Consider the following 22,741-nt stretch of genomic DNA (forward strand, 5'->3'; position numbering starts at 1 on the left):
CATCTTGCAAGAAGGCCAAAATCTGTGCAATTGATGGGGAAAGCGGATTGATGAGGGACTTGTGGCACCATTTACAAAAGCTGTTCCAGGTGGCATTGTATATGCGGGTGGTCGAAGGCCATCTTGCTGCCAGAATGGTATTGATGACCTGATTGGACAAGCCTTCCTTTTTTAGATGGTCCCGCTCAACCTCCAGATGGTTAGCTGAAGCCACTGCGGGTTCGGATGCTGAAGAGGGCCCTGGGATAGAGAAATCCTCTCTGGAGGAATCCTCCAAGGAGGGGCCACTGACAGGCTGCAAAGGTCCGCAAACCACGGTCTCCTAGGCCAGTACGGGGTAACAAGAAGAACTTCAGCCCTCTCGAGGATCAACTTTTGGATCACTTTGGGGATTAACGGAAGGGGGGGAAGGCGTATAAGAGCCCTTTGGGCCAGGGGCAGCGTAGGGCATCGTGATTCTCCACTCCCTGAGTGGGGTATCATGAGAAGAATCTGGGAGTCTGGGCATTGAGCGGTGATGTGAACAGGTCCAGCAGTGGACGACCGAATATCGCTGAGGCCTCCTTGAACAGAGAGGGGTGCAGGCACCATTCTGACTGGTCTAAAGTGGTCCTGCTCAACCAGTCTGCCTGAACGTTTGAGACCCCCGAGATGTGGTCTGCCCTGATGGATAGGAGGTTGGATTCTGCCCAGAGACAGATCCGCTCAGCCTCCTTCATGAGCCGGATGGAATGTGTGCCCCCTTGACGGTTGATGTGAGCCTTGGTCGTAATGTTGTCCGTCAGGACCAGTACATGACGCCTGTGCACTTGAGGGAGAAAGGTGCGTAAGGCCAGGTATACTGCGTGGAGCTCCAGCCAGTTGATACTGCAGCGTTGCTCGATTGCTGACCAAGTGCCCTGGGCTGAAGAATGGATGTGAGCCCCCCATCCAGATAGGCTGGCGTCTGTCGTGAGAACGACTCTTTGGGGCTCCTTGAAGAGATGTCCCTTGTTGGTAGCAGGCCTGGTCCACCAGAGGAGCGAAGCGAGGACCTTTGGGGGAACCTTCACCACGGCTCTTGAGTTGCTTCTTCAGGAGCGCTGATAGGGTAGCAGGAACCACTGCAGAGATTTGGTATGTAGTCGGGCCCAGGGAACAATGTATATGCATGAGACCAATTTGCCAAGCAATTTTGATAGGTTCAGCAAAGAGGCTTTTCTTGCGCGTCTAACCTCCCTGACGGACTTCCGGATGCTAAGAAGCCTTTCGGGGGAAAGGAAGACCTTACCTTTAACTGAGTCAATAACAGTCCCTAAGTGAGCTATGCAGGTGGAGGGGGAAAGTTGGCTCTTCTCCCAATTTATGAGAAGGCCATGGGACTGGAGGACCGAGAGAGTGGTCCTTGTGTCCCTCTCAGATTGGTCTTTGGTAGGGGAGAGGATGACGATGTCATCTAGGTAGCAGTGAATGCAGATAGGAAAATTCCTGAGGTGAGCCGCGAGGGCCAGAACTTTGGTAAAGGCCCTCCAAGCAGAGGCTAGACCAAAGGGAAGTGCCACGTACTGAAAATGCTGGCCGTTGTAGCAAAATCTCAGAAATTGGAAAAACGAGGGATGAATGGAGATGTGAAGGTAAGCTTCTGAAAGGTCAGTGGAGGTGAGCCAGTCTCCCTCCCTGGTGCCCTGAAGAATAGACTGCAGTGTATGCATCTTGAACTTATGACGGGCAATGTAACGGTTAAGCCTCTTTAAATCTAGGATAGGTCTCCAGCCTCCGGAGTGCTTAGGAACTAAGAAAAGATGGGAGTAAAACCCCTTTCCTCGCTGCAAGGATGGCACGGGCTGAATGGCCTTGATTTCGGTAAGGTGTTTGATAGCGGCTTCTACAAGAGCACGCTTGGTGCGGTCTCTGGAAAGGGGGGGGAACCATAAAATGCTCCAGAGGAGGAGACTGAAACTCAAGGGAGAGGCCGAATTTGACAGTGTTCCTAACCCAATTATCGGAAGTGGATGATTCCCATTGGCCAGCAAAAAATTTGAGGCATCCGCCAATGGGATGGACAATGGTGGGACTATCTGGGGCACCGGGACGATTTACTTCCTGCGCCCCGGAAAGGTCTCCTGTAGCTGTCCCCTCTCCTATTCCTGTCACCCGGGTCACTCCGGTCCTGGTAAGCCGGGTGAAAGGGCGGGGATCTCTGGAACCTGGGGGAGAAGGATGATTGATATGGGGTACAAAAGGAACCCCTTCGAAAGGGCTGGGACGCTCTGGGCTCCTGTCTACGAAAAAGAGATGGGAGAAATTTCTTTTTATTTCTGCTTTCCATCAGTAGTGGTTCCAGGGCCGGGCCAAATAATTTGCCTCCCGAGATGGGAGCAGAAGCTAATTTAGCTTTATTCTTAATGTCTGCTTGCCAGTGTTTAAGCCAGAGCAGACACCGGGCTGTAACGTGTGAGGAGATGGCCTGGGAGGAAAACTTCACAGAATGGAAGGTGGCATCGGCCGCAAATTCCGCCGCAGCTGTAAGCTTGGCAATGTCCTGGTGTGCCCTGGTGTTAGAGGGGGGGACATGCTGCTTCAACTGGCGGAGCCATCTAATAGAAGAATGAGAGAAAAAAAATGCGGCCATGGCTGATCGAATGGCCCAAGCATCGGATTGATGCGCCCGGCGTAGCGCCATTTTGGCCCATTTGTCCTCTGGTTTTAGAGCTTCCAGAGCATCAGTTGGGGTAGAAGATGATGCTAATCTTACTATGGGGTCATCCATTTCAGGAGTGTCTAACAGGGAAGAGAAATCCGAATCGAGATTAAAAAATCTCTTGTCCTGACTGGAGGGGGTGGGGGTGATGAGGCCAACTGTTTTGAGACTAAGTCGGAGAAAATGGGTGGATTGGGAATAACTTCGGTCTCCACGACCGGCTGCTTGAAAATAGAGTCCTCTGGGTCTCCAGGGGCTGCTGGGGAAGAACCAGAGGGTGACTGGGTCATCAGGCCCGAAATGTTTTTTGCCTTGAAGAGCAAGGATCTGAACAGATGGGGTTTGAACAGGCCTACGAAGGTGGGTTGATCCGGAGAAATTCCCTCGTCCTCAGACATTTCTCCTTCCATCGGTTCCACCTCTGAAAAGGGTTCCGAGTAGTGTAAGGACCCCCTACCCGAGCCTTCTTCTTCCCCAAAGTGTTCAAGGCCCATTTCCTCTTCCTCCTCCTCCCCTTCTGGAAAGGGCATCTCCCTTTGGGGAAGTACCTGACCATGGCGATGCTCTGGTTTGGGAAGGGATCTGCCAGAAACGGATTCAACCTCAGGGGCCATCATTTGAGAACCTGGTCTGGCCAACTGCTGGATATCTTCCGCAATTCCCTGGCGGATGGCCAGTTGCATCCACTCCTTAATACTGTCTGGAATAATATCTGTGGATGGTTCCTCTGGTCGCAGTCCAGCGGCGGTAGGTGTGAATGTAGTCTCAGGTGCCCGAGTGGCTTGGGGGCTGCGAGTGGGCGAGCTGTGTCTAGAAAGAGAAAGCTATTCTGGCAGAAGATGGGGTTGAGCGGAAGTAGAAGGGGTGGGTATATTAGGTACTGAAGATACAGATTGAGAGTCCTCTGAACGTCTGTCAAATTCCTTCTCCAAGGCTTTATGGCGCCTTAGGGTGTCCCTCTGAGAACCCTTGGAGGACTCCTTGGCCTGCCTGCGCAAATGGTGTGTCTTAGACTTGGCCTTCAAAGAAGGAGCTCTGGGATTGTCTTCTGCCATAATAAAGAAGGTGAGAAATACAGAAAAGAAGCTCAAAGAGGCGGTTGGCACGCCTAGGAGTTTGACCTACAACAAGGCCGGATATCCTATAGTTGAACCACATCCCCCTTTTGGCAAAAATTTTTTGATAATAAAAATATATTAATTGCTTTCTGGATTTATTTTATTAATATTTATTATATTTATTTATTTAATTTATTTATTTGGAAGTGGAATAAAATGAGGATTAACAGATCCATATGATTACAAAGGGAATACAAAAAAAGCCAATGAGTCAAATGAATGCTGAGGCCACAAAAAAATGGGAAAAAAGAAAGCAAACAATAAGGCAGGGCTCCTGAGGCAGCCTCCCAACAAAATGGGAAGTATCAATAAAGCCTCGAACCTCACCTCTGAGCACTGCTGCGGGAATAGCCAACAACAATAATTAAAGGTAACAGGGCTAGGAGCCACGATACCCAGCTATATAGGCACTAGCAGGCCTTCCGGTCCTGCGATGGGCCTCCGAAGTCACTGCAGCTAAGGAAATCAACAATCAAAGTGGCGGCTGGCCACAAGGTGCACCCAAAATGGCGGCTGGGACCAACGTGAGCTCTCAGAAGCGGAAAAACACCACCTCAACTGAAAACAAGCAGTTTAAGCTTACGAAGGCACGAGGGGCAGGAGACGAGCTCACCTTCTAACAAGCGTTCTTGCGGGGAAGGAACAGAGCGCTATAAATAACACGAACAGCAAGCCACTGCCTGAGAGCAGAGCCGGCTTTAAACGAAGGCAGGGAGCAAGGAGGGGGGGTAGCGTAAAGGGCTGTTAGGCTCCCCTTTTCTCCCCCGAGGGGTGAAAAAAGGCCCCATTAAGTTAATATCAGGCACACCAACTGCGGAGGGACCAAGGAGAAGAAAAAGAAAACAAACCTGAATTAAATGTGAAATATCCTGGATCGGCCAAGGAAGAGCTGCTAAATGCTGCCTGTCTCTAATGAGGCTGAGCTAAAACTGGGGAATGCTACAGAGGAGTCACGTGGAGGAGGAGGAGCATTCTTCAATTACAGCTCAGCCTGTGAGAGCAAAGACTGGAGCACCTCCCACTCTGGATGCTTGCAGCAGCTCTATGGAGAAAGGCAGCTTTACTTACAACCTGCAACAGTACCTTTTAAGGGGTGTCAAACTCACATTGTCACTGCAAATGTCACGTGATGTATCGGAATTTTTTCCCCTTTGCTAAACTGGGCGTGGGCGTGGCCAGCATGTGACACATCTAACTCCCTGTTTTAACACTGTCAAACATCAAATAACAACAACCTGATGCTCATCCCATCAGGTTCTCAATAGGTAGAGAAAAATGCCAAATCCAGTCTCAGTATCTGGCTGCTATGTGACAAATCATAACAGTAGTAATACATTTCCCATTCTTGCCAAAAAGATACCAAGTAGGATTCAGTATTGAAGTAAATATAGTACATAATTATGATCATTTAAATTAAAAGATAGTCATCTGTTTTGTGTGGCATGCTAGGTCACCATTTTATCCAATTAACCATTATTAAAGTTGTGATTTAGTGTCATGGGTGAGTCAATCTTTCTTTCATAGAGTACAGTATGGTTTTTAATCAGACTGTTATTAAAACCCCATTCTGTCTTTTTAAGTGCTTCTGGCTTTCAGAATTGAAGATTTCAGGCTAGATACTCTATCTGGGCTGCAAGAGTCCAGATAGCTGTCCATCTTGCTGTCCAGAACTGCTAGACATGGATCTGGACTGGTGTCAGCCCCTCTAGGTAGATCAGAAGAGGAATCAGCCTGGCTGGGGAATTCTGGGATTTGAAGTCCACACATCTTAAAGATGCTTAAGGTGAGAAATGTTGGCTTAGCAGTAGAGTATCTGATGCCCTCTTGTGGCATGGAACAGGCTACCTTCTGCTTACCCTATGGAGGAAATGTAATAAAACGAGGCTTATCCATTTTATCTGAATTTCAGTTCTCTTTAAGTCTCTTTTTCCATAAAAGGCTGGAAATATTGATTTTCCAGGTCACAGCATCAGGGAAAAGGCAAAATTATATTGACTAGTACGGAAGAAGGAATGAGTTTTTGTCTTAGGCATGGATGATCAAAGTATCTGCTTCATATCATTTGTGGATTAAAATAGGGTAAGCTGTAAGGGATGGTGGTACGATTCCAACCAAAGTGTTTATTATTTCTTGGTCAATGTCTTTTGCCAATGACATTTAGTTCATTTATTAAATTCTTTTCTGAGTTGACAGAATGCTGGCCTGGATTCACTTTTGGCCTTTTCTAAATTCTAGATTTTCTTGCCTTACATTTTAGTTCCTCATGTACCAAATACACCCAGTTCCTTGCTGAATCACTGGGAAAGGATGCTGACCTATCTAAACTGTTACCTTAGCTCAGCTAAAGCAGTTGGCTCTAACTTGGCTGCTTTTAAACCTCCTGTGAAGCCATCCTATTTCCCATCAGCAGTTTCTAAGAGATGGTGGTAAGAACAATCTCTAACCTCTATAGGTAGTCCTCAACTTACGACCACAATTGAGCCAAAAAAATTTCTGTTGCTAAGACAGTTGTTAAGTGAGTTTTGCCCCATTTTACAACCTATCTTGCCACAGTTGTTAAGGGAACCATTGCAGGCATTAAGTTTGTAACCCAGTTGTTAAGTGAATGTGGCTTCCCCATTGATTTTGCTTGTCAGAAGGTCACAAAAGGTGCAATCACATAACCTTGGGACACCTTCAGAAAACTTTCTGTCTGTCCATGAAGCTTAAACATAGGTGGTCCTTGATTTACGACCACAATTGGAATCAGAATTTCCAATGTTAAGCAAGATACACCCAGTTTTACTACCTTTTTTGCCACAGTTAAGCAAATCACTGCAGTTACGTGAATCACACAATCTTTAAGAAAATCCAGTTTCCCCCCATTGATTTTCCTGGTCAGAAAAAGGCCCGGAGAGTCACAAATGGTGATTCCATGACCCTGGGACCTTGCAAAGGTTGTAATATGCTGTTTGCCAAGCACCTGGATTTTGATCATGTGTGTTAGGAATGTAAGTCACCTAACAGCTATTTGGGTTGGACAATAGATAAACCAGGATAAACATTTTAAAACTGTATCTTTAAGAAAATGCAAAATTGTAATTGGGTGTGGTTTCTCAAAGAGCCATAAGATGGAGCCAGAAACCTGGGTTGTCTAAGTCTCAGAAGAGAGTGTGAGTGTATCTCTTTTTCCTTCTGTTAGAGAATATTGCCGTTTTTCTCTTAATTGACTGCTATTCCTGGATTTGATGTAAGTCTAATACTGAACTGTTTTTGACAATGGAATTTGTTATTGGATTATCTCTGGACTAAAAACTGACTGATCGTACCTGTGAATGACTTTGGACTGCCTATTTTGAACTTTGCTTAAACTTTCTGGAAGTAAAAACCTACATTTACTATACAGTGTATCTGTGTACTGTGTGTGTATTATTCAAACGCTACTCTCAAATATGTCTCCCTGTATGCGCTCATTCTCCTAACGGGGAATTACCTCAACAATGTGACCCTAGGGATGGCTGCAACGGTTGTAAGCACAAGGACTGGTGGTTATCACTTTTTGTTATAACTTTGACCGATCACTAAACAAATGCTTGCAAGCCAAGAACTACCTGGGTTAGGCCTACTTTTAAATCCCAGCTTATTTTCATGTAGAGCTCCGCTTCACTGTTGAGACAGAAGGTACTGCATGCAAGCCATCATGACTGTGTTCACACAACACACTGACCTCAAAGCAGTTCAAACCCAGTGATTTTTATTGAGCCAACCAAAAGCAATGAGCTTAGTGCAGTTTTGAACTAGGTCAGTGGTGGCTAACCTTTTTGGGCTCCTGTGCCAAAAATTGTGCGCGCGCTTGGACACTCACACCCGCGTGCCAGCACCCAGAAGGCAATGCACGCCCTACGCTCCCGCACGCAATCCCCGCCCACCCCCCTCTGCTCCCTTACCTGCACTGTGCCTCACAGCTGATTTTCTCCTGGTTTGAGGCCTTTTTCGGCTTCCCAAAGGCTTGAGGAAGGCTTCTGCAGACTTTTCAGGCCGAAAACTAGGCCCATTTCATCACTTCTGGTATTTCCGGAAAAACAGGAAGTGACAAAACGGGCCTAATTTTCAGCCTGTAAAGGCCTGCAGAAGACTTCCTCAAACCTCTGGGAGGCCAAAAAAGGCCTCAAACCGGCTGAAAATCAGCTGTGAGGTATGCGCATGCCTGCACAAGTTTGCCTGCAGCTTGCATGCTGGCACAAATGGCTCTGTGTGCCACCTGTGGCACGCGTGCCATAGGTTCATCATCATGGAACTAGGTCTTCGCTTCCATGCCTCAGCTAGTGGAGAGTTTGATTTGGGACTTTCTTAACCTTTTATGCAAAATAGCAGGAAAGTGACTTAAGGCATGACATGCTCAGCCTTCAAATTGCCATAGGAGATTTACATACAAAGAAAGTTGGAGAAAATTTTTGACTTCTGTTGGAAAATGACTTCTTCATGCTTCCCATTTTAAAGACAGAAGCCTGCAGCATTTCATCATAGCCCAGGTAGGAATCTACTGTGTCTATTTGTGGGAGTTGAGCCATCTCTCTTAGCAAGGAACTGTACCTGCTGTAGCATCCTCTGGGGATGTTCCTTGTGGATACAGTGAAAGTTCACATAAACTACTAGACAAGGCCAGCAAGGGTTTGGGGAGTTTGTATTGTGGGAACCCCATTCGAATTCTGAATGTGATCTGAACTTGTAATAGAAGAGGATATTTGTAGCTCAGGGTTTTACTGTGGGGTTCTTGGTGCTCTCTGAGCTTGGTGGTTTTCCTGCAGATGTTTCATTACCAAAATTGGTAACATCAAATCACCAAGAACACTCTAAACATTGACAGGGCAAGCCATCAGTATATAGAGAGCAAACCACACTCCCTCACTGATGATGTTAGCTACTTGGATAATGAAACACCTGGACATAGGATAATAAGAGTTGGAAGGGACCTTAGCAGTCTTCTAGTCCAACACCCTGCTTGAGCAGGAGACTTGATACGATTTCAGACAAATGGTTGTCCAGTATCTTGTTAAAGCTTCCAGTGATGGAGCAACCACAACCTCTCCTAGACAATCAAATGCAGAGAGCACCAAGGACCATCCCCCAACTGCAAGGAGACTGGTCTTCTGTTTTGGTAGCCTAGGTTTAGCATGAGGTACAAACACAGCCCCTAGGCCTTTCCTTCATTTTTTCCAAATTCAGTATTCATGCAATCAGAATTTCAATCAGAGTAGAGCTGGAAGGGACCTCGGAGGTCTTTTAGTCCAGCCCCCTGCTCATGCAGGAGATCCCATACCATTTTAGACAAGTGACTGTCCAGTCTTTTCTTAAAAACCTCCAGTGATGGAGCCCCCACAACTTCTGGAGGCCAGCTGTTTTACTGGTTAATTGTCCCCACTGTTAGTAAGTTTCCCCCTAATTCCAGGTTGCTTCTCTCTCTGATTAGTTTCCATCCATTGCTTCTTATCTTTCCTTCTGGTGCTTTGGAGCATAAACTGTCCCCCTCTTTATGGTAGCCTCTCAAATACTAGAATACTGCTATCATGTCCTCTCTAGTCCTGCAACCGTTCTTCATATATTTTATCCTCCAGGCCTTTAATCATCTTAGTTGCTTTTCTTTGCACTTTTTCCAAAGTCTCAACGACTTTTTTGAAATGTGGTGACCAAAACTGGATGTAGTATTTCAGCTGTGGGCTTACTAGGGCTTTTTTAAAAAAATAAAGCAGTACTAAAACTTCATGTGATTTTGATTCTAGGCCTCTGTTTAAACAACCAAGGATTGTATTAGCTTTTTTAAGATGTTCCAAAGTAGCCATTGGAGCCTGCTACAAAACCTGCTGCCCACCATTGCATTGCAGAACCTCTGAAACCAACCCAGCAACCCTTTTCCCAAGGCAGCTTCCTCTCTCTTGCTTCCTCCCAAACAGAACAGGTAGGCCATACACACACCCCAAACCTGCAAGATGAGCAGAGATATGCGCTTTCTGCCAAAGCTGGACCTTCTTTCTCCTTCCCTGAGCAACGTTGCTACACCACGGAAGGCCAAACGTGTCAGTTAACCAGACGGGAGTCCAGCGAAGGATGAAAATGGAGCCGAGAAGCCGGAGAGCTCCTGCTATGCCCACCCATCGGATTGCAAAGTGACGGATGCAAAGAGAACGCAGCCGGCTCGGTGCAATTCAGCCCGAAGCCACGGCCGTGAAAAGTTAGACCTGGAAAGGTGCCCGATTCTTACCGTGTCGCGGTTGGCAGCCTTCAGTCCTGGGCCCCGAGCGCTGGGGACTTTGTTTGCAAGGCAAATTGTCCTTCGTGGGGTCGGTGCAGGAAAATGGAGAGAGAGCAAAGGAGGAGCAGATCGCGCACGGCCGAGAGCCACACTTCTTTAACATGCTGCCTGCGTTTTCAGCCAGCTGCATCTTGCGGTCCTGAAAATAGCCAACGGTTTGCTGAGACCTGAGGAAGGATGGCTGTTTATCGGAAACCTGGCTTGCTTGCTTGCTTGCTTGCCACCGCCGAGAGAGGTGGGTGTGATTGGATCACCGGCAGCAGGAAAGCAACGTGGACTCGTAGGAGCCGGCAGAGGAATCATGAGTTCACTAGTCATAAGGCACAAGCTGGGGCTGATAGCCTGGCATTAACCCATTCGTGGCCGGCTCGCTTTCAGCGAGAAGCCCAACCCTGAACGGGGTGGCCGACCGGCTCGAAGCAGCGATCGTTTATTCTCCCCTTTTGTTTTGTAATTTTGTTCGGAGATAATTGACATTTCGGTGGCAGCGATTTCTAGAAATTCGGTGTTGCCCCAGCAGGCCAGCCTTAGGCATCCCTCGGCACATTTCTGTCCTCCTGAATGGCACACCTTCTTTTTTAGCGGATTTTATTCTCTCCTCGGCTTGGAAAAAAACACTGAAAGTCATCCTGGTCCTTGGCTGCCCAAAATCTGAGAGAGAGAGAGGAGAGAGAGAACGGAAATTAATTCCGACGAGCCCAAAGGCACCTTGCTCCTAAAACGATGCTAACAGAATGGGGGAGGGGAGAATACAGAGATCAAACATTTTACAAGAATCCATTAACGGGGGAATGGACATGTTGGTTTGAGTGACAGGTCCTAACCCTAAAACAAAAGATCTCTATTTTAAAATGTATATGATCTAAATCAGTAGTTTTTTAAACCTCAACTCCCAGAATTCCCCAAGCCCGTACTGGGGAATTGAAAAATTGATTGTTTCTAAAGATACCAGTCTTTCATTTTGATGAAATGTTTCAACTTTTCAATTTTTTAATTACTGGAAGCCAAATATTCAAACATATAGAAAACCAATGTATAAATCAGTGGTGGGATTCAATTTTTTTTTACTACCAGTTCTGTGGGTGTGACTTGGTGGGCGTGGCAGGGGAAGTGCAGCAGCGAATCCACATCTAACAGCCTGGGCATATGCCAAGCCTCACGTAGGCAAAGGAGTTTCGATACCACAAGACCTCACGTAGGCTGAAAGCAGGTATCAGGAACAAAAGGATGCTGCCCACCTTGGGCTACTGGCTGGACTGCAGGCCTGGATTGGTTACTTTGTATCCCTTAAGCACTGTGATTGGGCGCTACAATGTATCCACTGAGACCCCCCACTCTTTTAACATGTAAAGTAGACTGAACTTTCTCTTTTGTGATGTTTAACAATGTGTGTTCAATAAAAGAGTTTCCCTGAGCGCGTGTTCAGGGCTGCTCATCCAAGACTGAACCGGCTTGGTCTCTTTCTTGATGCATTGGACTCAATGAGAAGCCCTCCTAATGCGGAGCAAAGCCGCATCTGGTGACCCCAACGTGATCTGCTGAAAAGAGGCAGACCCTCCCGCCTTCGACCTCCCATCTCACCTGACCGGACGAGCCAGTTGCAACCCAGGGACGCCGTCTAGTGTCACGGATCCCTCCCCAGGAGAAAATCCTCCCTTCAGGTGAGTATGGGCGGGAAATTCTCTAAAGCGCAGATGGTGCATCTACAAGAATTAAGGGAATTAACGAAGAGCTCAATTTTGATTCTTAGGAGTCAGGGCAAAACGCTCCTGGCTCCAACTAAAAAGGACCTCATAGCCCTTTTAAAGTACATCCACACGCAGTGTCCGGCTTATCCGGAAAAGGGGTCCTTAAAAGTCTCCACATGGCAACGTTTGGGTGACTTTTTTCATGATACTCCCAGGGCTCCGCCAAAGATTTTAACCACCTGGCGGATAATTATGGAATGTTTAAAAGTTCACAGCTCAGCGCTGACTAACGCTGGCACCCCCCCCCACGGGAGGTCCCCCTCCCTATGCTGCTGAGACCAAAACCAAAGACACTCTCCCACTGGAAGCCTCTTCCCCCACAGCTCCTGAACCCTCGGTTCCTCCTAAATTAAATCCTGCGGGGGATCAGACACCCATGGGAGCAGTTGCACAAGCCATGGCACAGGGGCGCAAGGAGGGCTCTCTTACCCTAGAGGAGCTCTCCCTCTGCCCCATAGAATATGTGGGGGATGGAGCTGGGAATATGGTGCCTAGGCTTGAACCCTTATCCATGAAATTAATTAGAGATTTAAAACAAGCTGTGGCCATGTATGGCATTCAGGCACCGTATGTCAGAGGTCTCATTAACACCATCAGCACCTCCTTTTCTACGCTACCCCAAGATTGGAAAGACCTCTTCCGAATGATACTGACAGGACCGCAGTACGTTGTGTGGAAATCAGACTGTTGTGCCAAAGCTGAGAAAGTTGCTCACGATCGTGGCTCAAAAGCAGATCAAATTTTTGGCATGGGCCGATTCGCTGACTTAACATCCCAGACAACGATCCCACAGCGAGTTCTCGCCCTTGTCAGTATCATTGCTATCAAAGCCCTTGATAAGGTCGATGATCCTGCCTCTGGGGCCATAGGCTCCTTTTCCAAAATTACCCAGGGATCACATCAGCCTTATGCCGAATTCATAGAGGAGCTCCAAAAGGCTGTCCAGAGGCAAATTTCAAATGGAGAGGCCCGCAGAGAGCTTCTGTTGAAATTAGCCTTTGAGAATGCAAATGAGGATTGCAAAAGGATTCTGCAGCCTCTGGCTGCCCGAGGGGGGGCTTCCCTCTGAGACTATCTAAAGGCTTGCAGAATCGTGGGGACTGTTTCCTACAATATGGAACACCTGGCAATGGCCCTGCAGCAAGCAAATTCTCAAAACAGGCCGGCTGGGAATTGCTTCAATTGTGGGAAACCAGGCCACTTCAAAGCACAATGTAGGGCTAGGGACAATCCACAAAACAACAACAAGCCAAAAACAATTTGCCCAAGGTGCAAAAAAGGGTACCACTGGGCAAACCAGTGTCGCAGCAGCATCCCCCAACCGCAGGGAAACTAGAGGGGGGGCAGTCAGCCAGCCCCACTCCAAAGGCTGACACCATATCTTTCCAATTAGTTGCTTCTGAAGATATGGAAATTGACATCCCAGGCACTGTGTACTTTCTCCCCACGTGTCTGAAAACCATCCCTCCTGCCATGACGCCCCTCATAATTTATCCCATCCGGGACCTCATGGCAAAAGGAATTATTGCATCTCCATTTCTGAGAGATTCCGATGACTTTTCCTCAGTTGCCATAGCGGTAGTTGGAAATACTCCCACAAAATTTAGCAAGGGAGAACTAGTGGCAACTGCTGTTCCAGTACCTGTTAAAACTGAAGATGCCTGGGCATTCGCTGTCCATCAATCTATGGAACGAGCCAAGCCTGTATTACAATTCACAATCAATGATAAGGTCTTTTCGGGTCTCTTAGATACTGGAGCTGACGTTAGTGTCATCCGAACGGCTGAGTGGCCGGACGATTGGCCCCTGGAAACTGCCCCGGCCGTTCGGGGAGTGGGAGGAGTTCAGCACGCCCACCGTAGCAAACACTGGCTACCGGTGAGTTCATCTGACGTCTCTCGCACTGCCTACCTCCAACCCTTGGTGCTTCCACTACACACTAACCTGTGGGGCCGTGATCTCATGTCTCAACTTAATGCAAAACTCATCACAGACTAATGGCATCCTCCACTGAAACCCCACTGCGGCTGCAACTAAAAACCACAGAGCCTGTTTGGGTGGATCAGTGGCCCCTCACTATAGACAAATTAGAAGCCTTGCAATCACTTGTCCAGGACCAAATTGTCAAAGGGCATGCTGAACCATCTGTCAGCCCATACAACACCCCCATTTTTGTTGTAAAGAAAAAATCAGGGAAATGGAGGCTCTTACAGGATTTGAGGGCCTTGAACATGATTATAAAACCAATGGGGGCATTACAATGTGATCTGCCAAATCCCAATATCATCCCTGAAAAATTTGATCTCATGGTTGTTGACCTAAAGGATTGTTTTTTTTTTTCTATCCCACTGCATGAACTTGACCGCGCCTTGTTCGCCTTTACTCTGCCTCGCTTGAATAACTCCTCTCCCTCCTCTCGCTTTCAATGGAAAGTCCTACCTCAGGGCATGCTCAACAGCCCCGCCATGTGTCAGCACTATGTAAATAAGGTCCTGTTACCCTATCGTTCTGCCTATCCACAATTTCTGGTGTATCATTACATGGATGACATCCTTGTTGCTGCTCCTGGACGCCCAGGTACAGTGTTTGCTTCGTTCTCTTTCCTGAAAGCCATCCTCGCAAAGGGAGGCTTGCACATAGTGCCTGAAAAGGTACAAGTGCTGACTCCCTATGCATATCTAGGCTATAAAATGCTCTCAACTACTGCCTATCCTTCACTCCCCTCACTCTCTCTGCCTCCTCAACCTACCCTGGTTCAGCTTCAACAATATCTGGGCACCATTAATTGGGCCCGACCTTTCCTGTCACTAACCACTGACACTCTTTCTCCACTGTTCGAAGCCCTTACTTGGGGAAAAGGGCCCGCTGACAAAATATCCTTGCAGCAACCTCAGCTTCAAGCGCTGACCCACATAGAAGAGAACATACGTAGAATATGGGTGGATAGGGCCGCTGCCAATACTCCTCTAGATATGGTCATTCTAGCCACCCCAAGGCTCATGACCGCGGCAGTGACCCAAAAGGACCAAAAGCTCCACATCTTAGAGTGGATCCATCTCTCCCACACGCCCCGATGCTCCATCACTTCCAAACCAGCTCAATTGGCTCAATTAATCGTAAAAGGCAGGAGCCGCACAAAAGCACTCATGGGGATAGATGTCTCCACACTTTTTATCCCCTTCTCGCTGCAAATTTGGGAACCTCTATTCCAAAACTCCCAGGAGCTTCAGTTGGCCTTATCCGACTGGCCTGGGCTAGTCTCCTGCCACCCACCCGCTGACCCACGTTTTCAGATCATTCGAACCATACCCATCTCCTTCTCCTCTCCCATCAGCAAACAACCTTTGGTCAGTGCCCTGACTATATTTGCTGATGGCAGCAGGGAATGAGGGGCATGCGCTTGGCAAAAGAATGGAGCATGGCACACCAAAACCACCCCTGTGCAGACTTCACCACAAAGGGCTGAGCTTGCTGCAACCATACTAGTCCTCCAAAATTTCAGCGAACCCCTCAACTTGATCTTGGACAGCCTGTATGTTACCCAAATAGTCTCTTACCATCCACGACTCTTACCTCTCTCCCGCTATTGACAAGAACCTTCTCTCTCTTTTTGTTACACTGCAACAGCTTGTTGCGCAACAACAACACCCTCTCTTTGTAGCCCACATTCGCAGCCACCAGCCTTTCCCAGGAATTCTCCAGGAAGGCAATGACGTGGCTGATCAAGCGGCTGCAGGTATTATGACCACGCACACCCTAACTCCCTGGGAAAGCCATTCTTACTTTCATCAAAATGCCAAAGCCCTCATGAAACATTTTAACCTTACCATGGCAGAAGCCTCAGCCATCAGACAGCAATGCCCCACCTGCAGTCAGCAAGCCAATTCCATCCCCTTAGGAGTAAATCCCCGCGGGTTGAAAGCCTGTGAAATATGGCAAATGGATGTTACTCAGTTTCCTCCATTTGCCCCCTGGAAGTACCTGCATGTCACAATTGATACTTATTCAGGGTTCATAATGGCAACCCCGCAGAGAGGAGAAGCCTCTAAACATGTCATCAACCACTGCATTTGCACCTTTGCATCATTGGGATGCCCAAACGAAATAAAAATAGACAATGGTCCTGCATACACTAGTGCGGCTATGTCAGAATTTTGCTCTAAGTGGCAGGTCACCCACAAATTTGGGATCCCTTACAACAGCCAGGGACAAGCCCTGGCAGAGAGAGCCAATTTGACTTTAAAGACAGCGCTAGAACGACATCTGACCAAAGGGAAAAAACCCCTTGGCCTCCCGGCGATGCAAAACACCCTTAATCTTTGCCTTTATACACTTAATTTCCTCAATCTCTCTGGCACCCCTGCTACGACAGCAGCGGAGTGACACTTTTCCTCCCCCCCTCCTGATTCTCCCAAACCACAGGTATACTACTGCCAACTGCCAGACCCTGCTTGGAAGGGTCCTGCTGATCTCCTCACCTGGGGTCGCGGCTACGCAGCTATCCAGCTTCCAGATCGTGTCCTGTGGGTTCCTGGACGGCACGTCAGACCATACCACCCCAAGGTAGCAAAACCACCAGCTGCAGACATATCAACATGATCTGCCCTGCTGCTTCGCTGATCCTCCTCCTCCTCCTCTTCCTCCTTGCTGCACACGCCTCCAAAGTTTCCATTCCATCCAGAGTAACATACTTCACGCCAGACACCCCCCTCCTGCTGACCTGCACTGCATCCTGGGACATTTTTCCCCCTTATCTCAGATGGTCAACGCTTCCTCAGCCATGGTCCTACATCTCCAGCAACGCCTCTTTCCGGGTCAACACCTTTGAACAACCCCCTCGAGCTACACTCCTCATATCCCATCCTACTGCAACCACCTACTATTGTTCAGGTCGATGCCTCCATGATTCTACGCGCAACATCTACAGCTCCTGGACAATTCTCAGACCTCGCTCACCTCATCATCATCACAGACAATTCGTGAATCAGCCTGACACTCATATTCAAAACCCCCCTTTGCTGCATAGGATTAAAAGATCACAAAAACCCACCAAACCAGATGACTGCACCCCCTGCTTGACCAAAACCACACAAGCAGGCTTCACTCGACTGACTCTCATTTACCATACCCAGCAACCACAGAGATGCCTTTCTACTGGGAAAACTTGCCAGAATAACGGGACTATGTATCAGTTATGCAAAATGAACTCAAAAACTATTTGTTATGACCCCAAGACAGCTGTTCGCCTCAATGTTACTTTGTGGGCCGGACTTCCAAAAGCCTCTGGCAGAGCCGATCCTGAAGGGGAGGGAAAACTTTACTACCTAAATCACACCACTGTGCTTAAGGATGGTACTGACCCAATTGTCTTAACTTTTGATGTTTGCATTGCTTGTTCCAAACCAGGGGGATATCCTTGTGGGTCAGATGATTGGAAAACCAAATATGCTCATGATCATAAGTATTTGTGTCCCACGCCCATCAATTGGGCCGTAGGAAACCCTAATCATTGGATCCCTTGCGGGGGCTCCATTGAATGCTCGGGTTGGTCTTGTGTCTGTGATTACACTGGGGGAGGGTACTCAGGCTGCAATCATCTGTCACATTTTAAATGAGTATCAGGGTCTACCAAGGACAACAAGGTAGAGATCACTATCTCCAGACAACACCCCGCCATGGATACCTATGGTATAGGGATCGATGGCATAGGAGCAGACCCAAACACCTACATTACTATAAAAACAGAAGTGATATATGAGTGTAAGGAAACATCATTAGGCTGGTCGGTGTATAATAATTTAAGAAAGTTAGATAAAGCCCCTGATACCAGCATAATAGCAAAAAACCTATTCATGGACATGGCAGAAAAAATTGCAAAACAACTTGCAATAACCAATTGCTTTGTCTGCAGGGGAACCACCACAGGAGAACAGTGGCCATGGCAAGCCTTAGAAGCCTCGCCATCACTGTTCAACAACATGTCTTCTATAGGAAACATAACAGCCAGAACTGCCCCCGACCCCCCCTTATCTGGACAATTACTACCAATCTAATCGGTAGAAACTGCTTCTCCCGAAACGGGTCCATTCCGGTAGGACATCTCCTTTGTTTAGGTACGTGGGACATCTCCTACCGGAATTGGACAGCACCTGATAATGCTACTACCACACCCACAAAATTCAACACAACCCTCTTCCCTTATCTCAGGGACACTTCATCCTCCCAGAACTGGACTGCACCCAATGACATGTATTGGATCTGCAGCAACCTAGCCTACCCATCCCTCCCAGCAGATTGGCAAGGGTCATGTGTATTGGGATGGATAAGACCTTCCTTCTTCCTCCTTCCAATCTCAGTGAAGCAGGAACTAGGCATCCCTGTTTATGACATGTTTTCTCGCAAAGAAAAGGGAAGCCGACAATGCTTTTGCAGGCTTCCCCTGCCAATCAGAATACACAGGGGACACCTGGACCTCAGAAAGAATCGTCTGCACCTATGGCATGGCTACTTGGGCCCAAGACGGGTCTTATGGGTACAGGACCCCCATATATATGCTTAATAGAATCATTCGTTTGCAAGCTGTCTTAGATTTAGCAGGTCAACGAATAGATAAGGCTCTAAACACTCTTGCAACTGCTACAGACAAATTATGCACAGCTGTCTACCAAAATCGCTTGGCTTTGGGTTATTTATTAGCCAAGGAAGGGGGGGTATGTGGAAGGTTTAATCTCACAAATTGCTGTCTTCAAATTGACAAGGTTGGCAAAGTCGTAGCTCAGTTAACTACTGAGATGCGACAATTAACCTACAATCCGGATCAAGTATGGCGAGGTATGGACCTCAAAAATATCTTTGGCTCCTGGCTCCCAAAACTGCCAGGATTACAAGCTATAGTAGCGCTCATAGGTATTATTGCTGCTGGGTGTGTCATTCTTCCATGTATATTACCAATCTTTGTTCGCACCATCTCCAATAGCCTGTCACTGCTAGCAGAAAAACGCGCCATTGCACAGGTCAATGCCCTCTGGGAAAAAGAATCTCTGTACAAAGCTATACCCTCAGAGGACCCCGATGAGAACATGCGCACGGGCTTCTGTATGGGCTATAGCGAAGAACCAGAAGAAATCCCTCTGCGTAAAACTAAAACAGTGGAGATGCAGCAGCGAATCCACATCTAACAGCCTGGGCATATGCCAAGCCTCACGTAGGCAAAGGAGTTTCGATACCTGCAAGACCTCACGTAGGCTGAAAGCAGGTATCAGGAACAAAAGGATGCTGCCCACCTTGGGCTACTGGCTGGACTGCAGGCGCGGATTGGTTACTTCGTATCCCTTAAGCACTGTGATTGGGCACTACAATGTATCCACTGAGACCCCCCACTCTTTTAACATGTAAAGTAGACTGAACTTTCTCTTTTGTGACGTTTAACAATGTGTGTTCAATAAAAGAGCTTCCCTGAGTGCGTGTTCGGGGCTGCTCATCCAAGACTGAACCGGCTTGGTCTCTTTCTTGATGCATTGGACTCAATGAGAAGCCCTCCTAATGCGGAGCAAAGCCGCAGGGAAGGATACTGTAGAACCTCCGGTCAGAGGTGGGATTTGCCGGGTCTCCAAACTCCAAACTACTCAAAATTTCCGCTACCGGTTCTCCAGAACTGGTCAGAATCTGCTGAATACCATCTCTGTTATAAATGTAAATTAATGAAGCTGATGAATATTTGGAAAGACACAAAGAAATAGCCAGCTGGATTCATAGGAATCTCAGTAAGAATCATTTACAATACAAAATGGATGGAATTTCAATATTGAAAAAGTGGTTCAGAACAACAGAGTTTTCCCCCAGTGGATAAATCGCTGGAAATACTGATAGTTAGCAGAATAGAGCTGGAAGGGACCTTGGAGGTCTTCTAGTCCAGCCCTCAGCTCAAGCAAGAGAACCTATTTCAGATAAGTGACTGTCCAGTCTCTTCTTAAAAACCTCCAATGGTGGAGCACCCATGATTTCTGGTGGCCAGCCCGTTCCACTAGTTAATTGTCCTCACTGTTAGGAAGTTTCTCCTTACTTCCAGGTTGCTTCTCTTTGATTACTTTCCAACTGTTGTTTCTTGTGCTGCCCTTTGGTGCTTTGGAGAATAATTTGACCCCTTCTTCTTTGTGGCAGCCCCTCAAATACTGGAATATTGTCACCCCTAATTCTTCTTTTCCTTAGACTAACCCAGATCCAAAACCTGCAGCCATTCTTCGTATGTTTTAGTCTCCAGGCCTTTGATCATCTTGGTTGATCTTCTGTGAACTTTTCCCAAAGTCTCAGCATCTTTTTGTAGTTTGGTGACCAAAATTGGTTGCAGTATTCCAGGTGTGGTCTTATTAGGGTTTTATAACGTGGTACTAATACTTCACGTGATTTTGATTCTATGTTTAAGCAACCCAGGATTGTATTAGCTTTTTTGGCTGTTGCCGCATATTGCTGGCTCATATTCAAATGATCACCCACTAAGACTCCAAGGTCCCACTCACAGTTACTATTTTTGAGCCAGGTCTCACCTAATCTGTGCTTATACCTTTGATTTTTCCTGCCTAAACATAAAACTTTGCTTTTCTCCACATTGAAATTCATTTTCTTGGTTAGGGCCCATTGTTCAAGTTTGTCAAGATCTTTTTTGGATCCTGAGCTTGTCTTCTGGGATGTTCCTGCCAGTTTAGTGTCATCTGCAAATTTGATGAGTTCCCCTTCTATTCCCTCATCTAAGTCATTTATGAAGATATTGAAGAGTACTGGGCCTAAGTACCCCCTGCTTACTTCTCTCCATGTGGTACTAAGGACTACTTATTGAGTATAGGTAGTCAGCCAGCTACAAATCCATCAGATGTTGTCTAGTCTGCATTTTTCTAGCTTATCAAGAAGTAAGTTGTGGTCTACTTTATCAAATGCCTTACTGAAATCAAAGTATATTATGTCCACAGCGTTTTGCTGGTCTACTAATTTAGTGACTTTAGATTAGATAGCTAATCTCATGCTTGAATTAAAGAAATGAATGCATTTAACTTTGTTTCTACTTGGAAACTACTTCTGGATTCTGTGCTTGAGATACTAATACTAATAATACTAATAATAATAAAACAACTTTGATTTGGGGTTTGCTGATTAGATACATTTGTTGTTATAGAATGACTAGTACATACAATGCAAGTAGTCCTCAATTTACAACACAATTGAGCCCAAAATTTATGTTGCTAAGTGAGAAATTTGTTGCCACATTTGTTAAGTTAAATCATTGTAATTCTTAAATTAGTAACCTGGTTGTTAAGTTTCCCCATTGACTTTGCTTGTCGCAAAAGGGGATCATATAACTCCAGGACACTGCATCCGTCATAAATGGAGTTGACAAGCATCTGAATGTAAATCACATGACCATGGGGATGCTGCAACAGACATAGGTGTGCAAACCCATCGTAAGTTACTTTTTTCAGTGCTGTTGTAACTTCAAACAGTCACTAAATGATCTATTGTAAGTCGATGACTACCTGTATTAATTTATTTTTTATTTTTTTTATATGTATCCATGTGTTCATAACTATGTTTTTACTTATACCTATTATCTTGTAACCAATTGACAAAAATAAATCAATAAATGTAAAGTAAAACATTGAGGCTGTAATGTTATTGTTTTATTCTACTACACTAAAAATAATTGGATGTCAATGCTTTCCCCTCTTTTCCCCTCTTTATCCCACACTTCCCTTTCTCTGCTGTCTCCTCCATTTTCCCACTGCTTTCATTTTCATTTGTAGTTTATGTTTCCATGGGTTTAATAAAATTATTTAAAAAACCCAAAGAGGTTAAGTTCCTGTGCAAATGTAAATTGATCTTCATTCAGCCCACAGTAAGCCAGAACTGACCACAGAACAAAGAAACAAGTGTGGGCAACTGATTTTGCCAAAAGGCAGCTGCAAAAGCTACATTGAGAATGAGGGGGTTCTTTGGTGCTCTCTGAGCCTGCCTTTTTTTCTTGTAGACGTTTCATTACCCAAACTAGGTAACATCATCAGTTCTGGGACTAGTACTGATGATGCTACTTAGTTTAGGTAATGAAACGTCTTCAAGAAAACAAGCAAGCTCAGAGAGCACCAGGGACCCTTCATGTCAGCCTTGAGCTACAAATATTCTCCTCCATTAGTACTACATTGAGAACGCTCAATAAGAAAGAAAGAGAAAAGGAAATATAAAAGAAACTTCAATTAGAGTTCAAGCAAATGTGAGAAAAAGTCACATGGTGCTAGTACTGGATGGAGCTCTGGGACATCACAGGAGTGGAACCAATCTGAACATATCAGTTACAAAAAGTGCATACAGAGCACAGTGCATAGAGGGATCCTTGAGTCAGAACCGCACTTAGGGCCAGAATTTCCATGGCGAAACAAGGTGGCTCTTAAGGGAGTCACACCTGATTTTGTGACTTTTTCCCCCACAGTTGCTAAGCAAGTTACTGCAGTTGGTTAGTGAATTGTGCAGTTGTTAAGCAGATCCAGATTCCCCATGGACATTGCATGTTGGAAACTAGCTAGGAAGGTCTGATGGTCACATGACCCCTGGATGCTGCAGTGGGATAAATATCTGCCAGCTGCCAAGTGTACAAATGTTATCATGTAATCATAGAGATGTCCTGAAGGTTGTGAGAGGACCACGGTTAGTTGGTTTTTTTCAGTGCTGTTGTAGCTTCGAATGGTTGCTAAATGGATGGTTAAGTTGAGGACTACTTGTACATTGAGACATTATAGTCAACTATTGTAGATCCTTGGGAAGGATCTAATAATTAGAAACACCAAATCCACATCTAGAATGTATGTAAATGCTCCTCTTCCTCCAATCATCATCATTCTCCTCATTCTCCTCCTCCTCCTTCTCC

The 22,741-nt window shown here is 46.4% G+C and overlaps 2 protein-coding genes across 3 annotated transcripts in view; both read right to left on the reverse strand.

Annotated features, from left to right (window-relative positions):
• The window catches only part of AMMECR1 (AMMECR nuclear protein 1), a 199,582-nt gene extending 189,147 nt beyond the window's left edge, over positions 1-10,435 (reverse strand). The window contains exon 1 of one of the 2 annotated variants that reach the window (XR_015745019.1): positions 10,037-10,435. Coding sequence is in view for 1 of the 2 variants with exons in the window: in XM_087940832.1 (XP_087796958.1) it covers positions 10,037-10,217 (181 nt within the window). In the remaining variant the exon portion in view is untranslated. The remainder of the gene's footprint in view (positions 1-10,036) is intronic. The other variant, XM_087940832.1, reaches the window with a different exon arrangement.
• The window catches only part of CHRDL1 (chordin like 1), a 271,500-nt gene that overhangs the window by 212,276 nt on the left and 36,483 nt on the right, over positions 1-22,741 (reverse strand). The gene's annotated exons all lie outside the window — the stretch shown is intronic.

This window comes from Pseudonaja textilis, chromosome 12, assembly GCF_049901715.1.
Source record: "Pseudonaja textilis isolate UNSWEBS1 chromosome 12, rPseTex1.2, whole genome shotgun sequence".
Taxonomy (NCBI): Eukaryota; Metazoa; Chordata; class Lepidosauria; order Squamata; family Elapidae; genus Pseudonaja; species Pseudonaja textilis.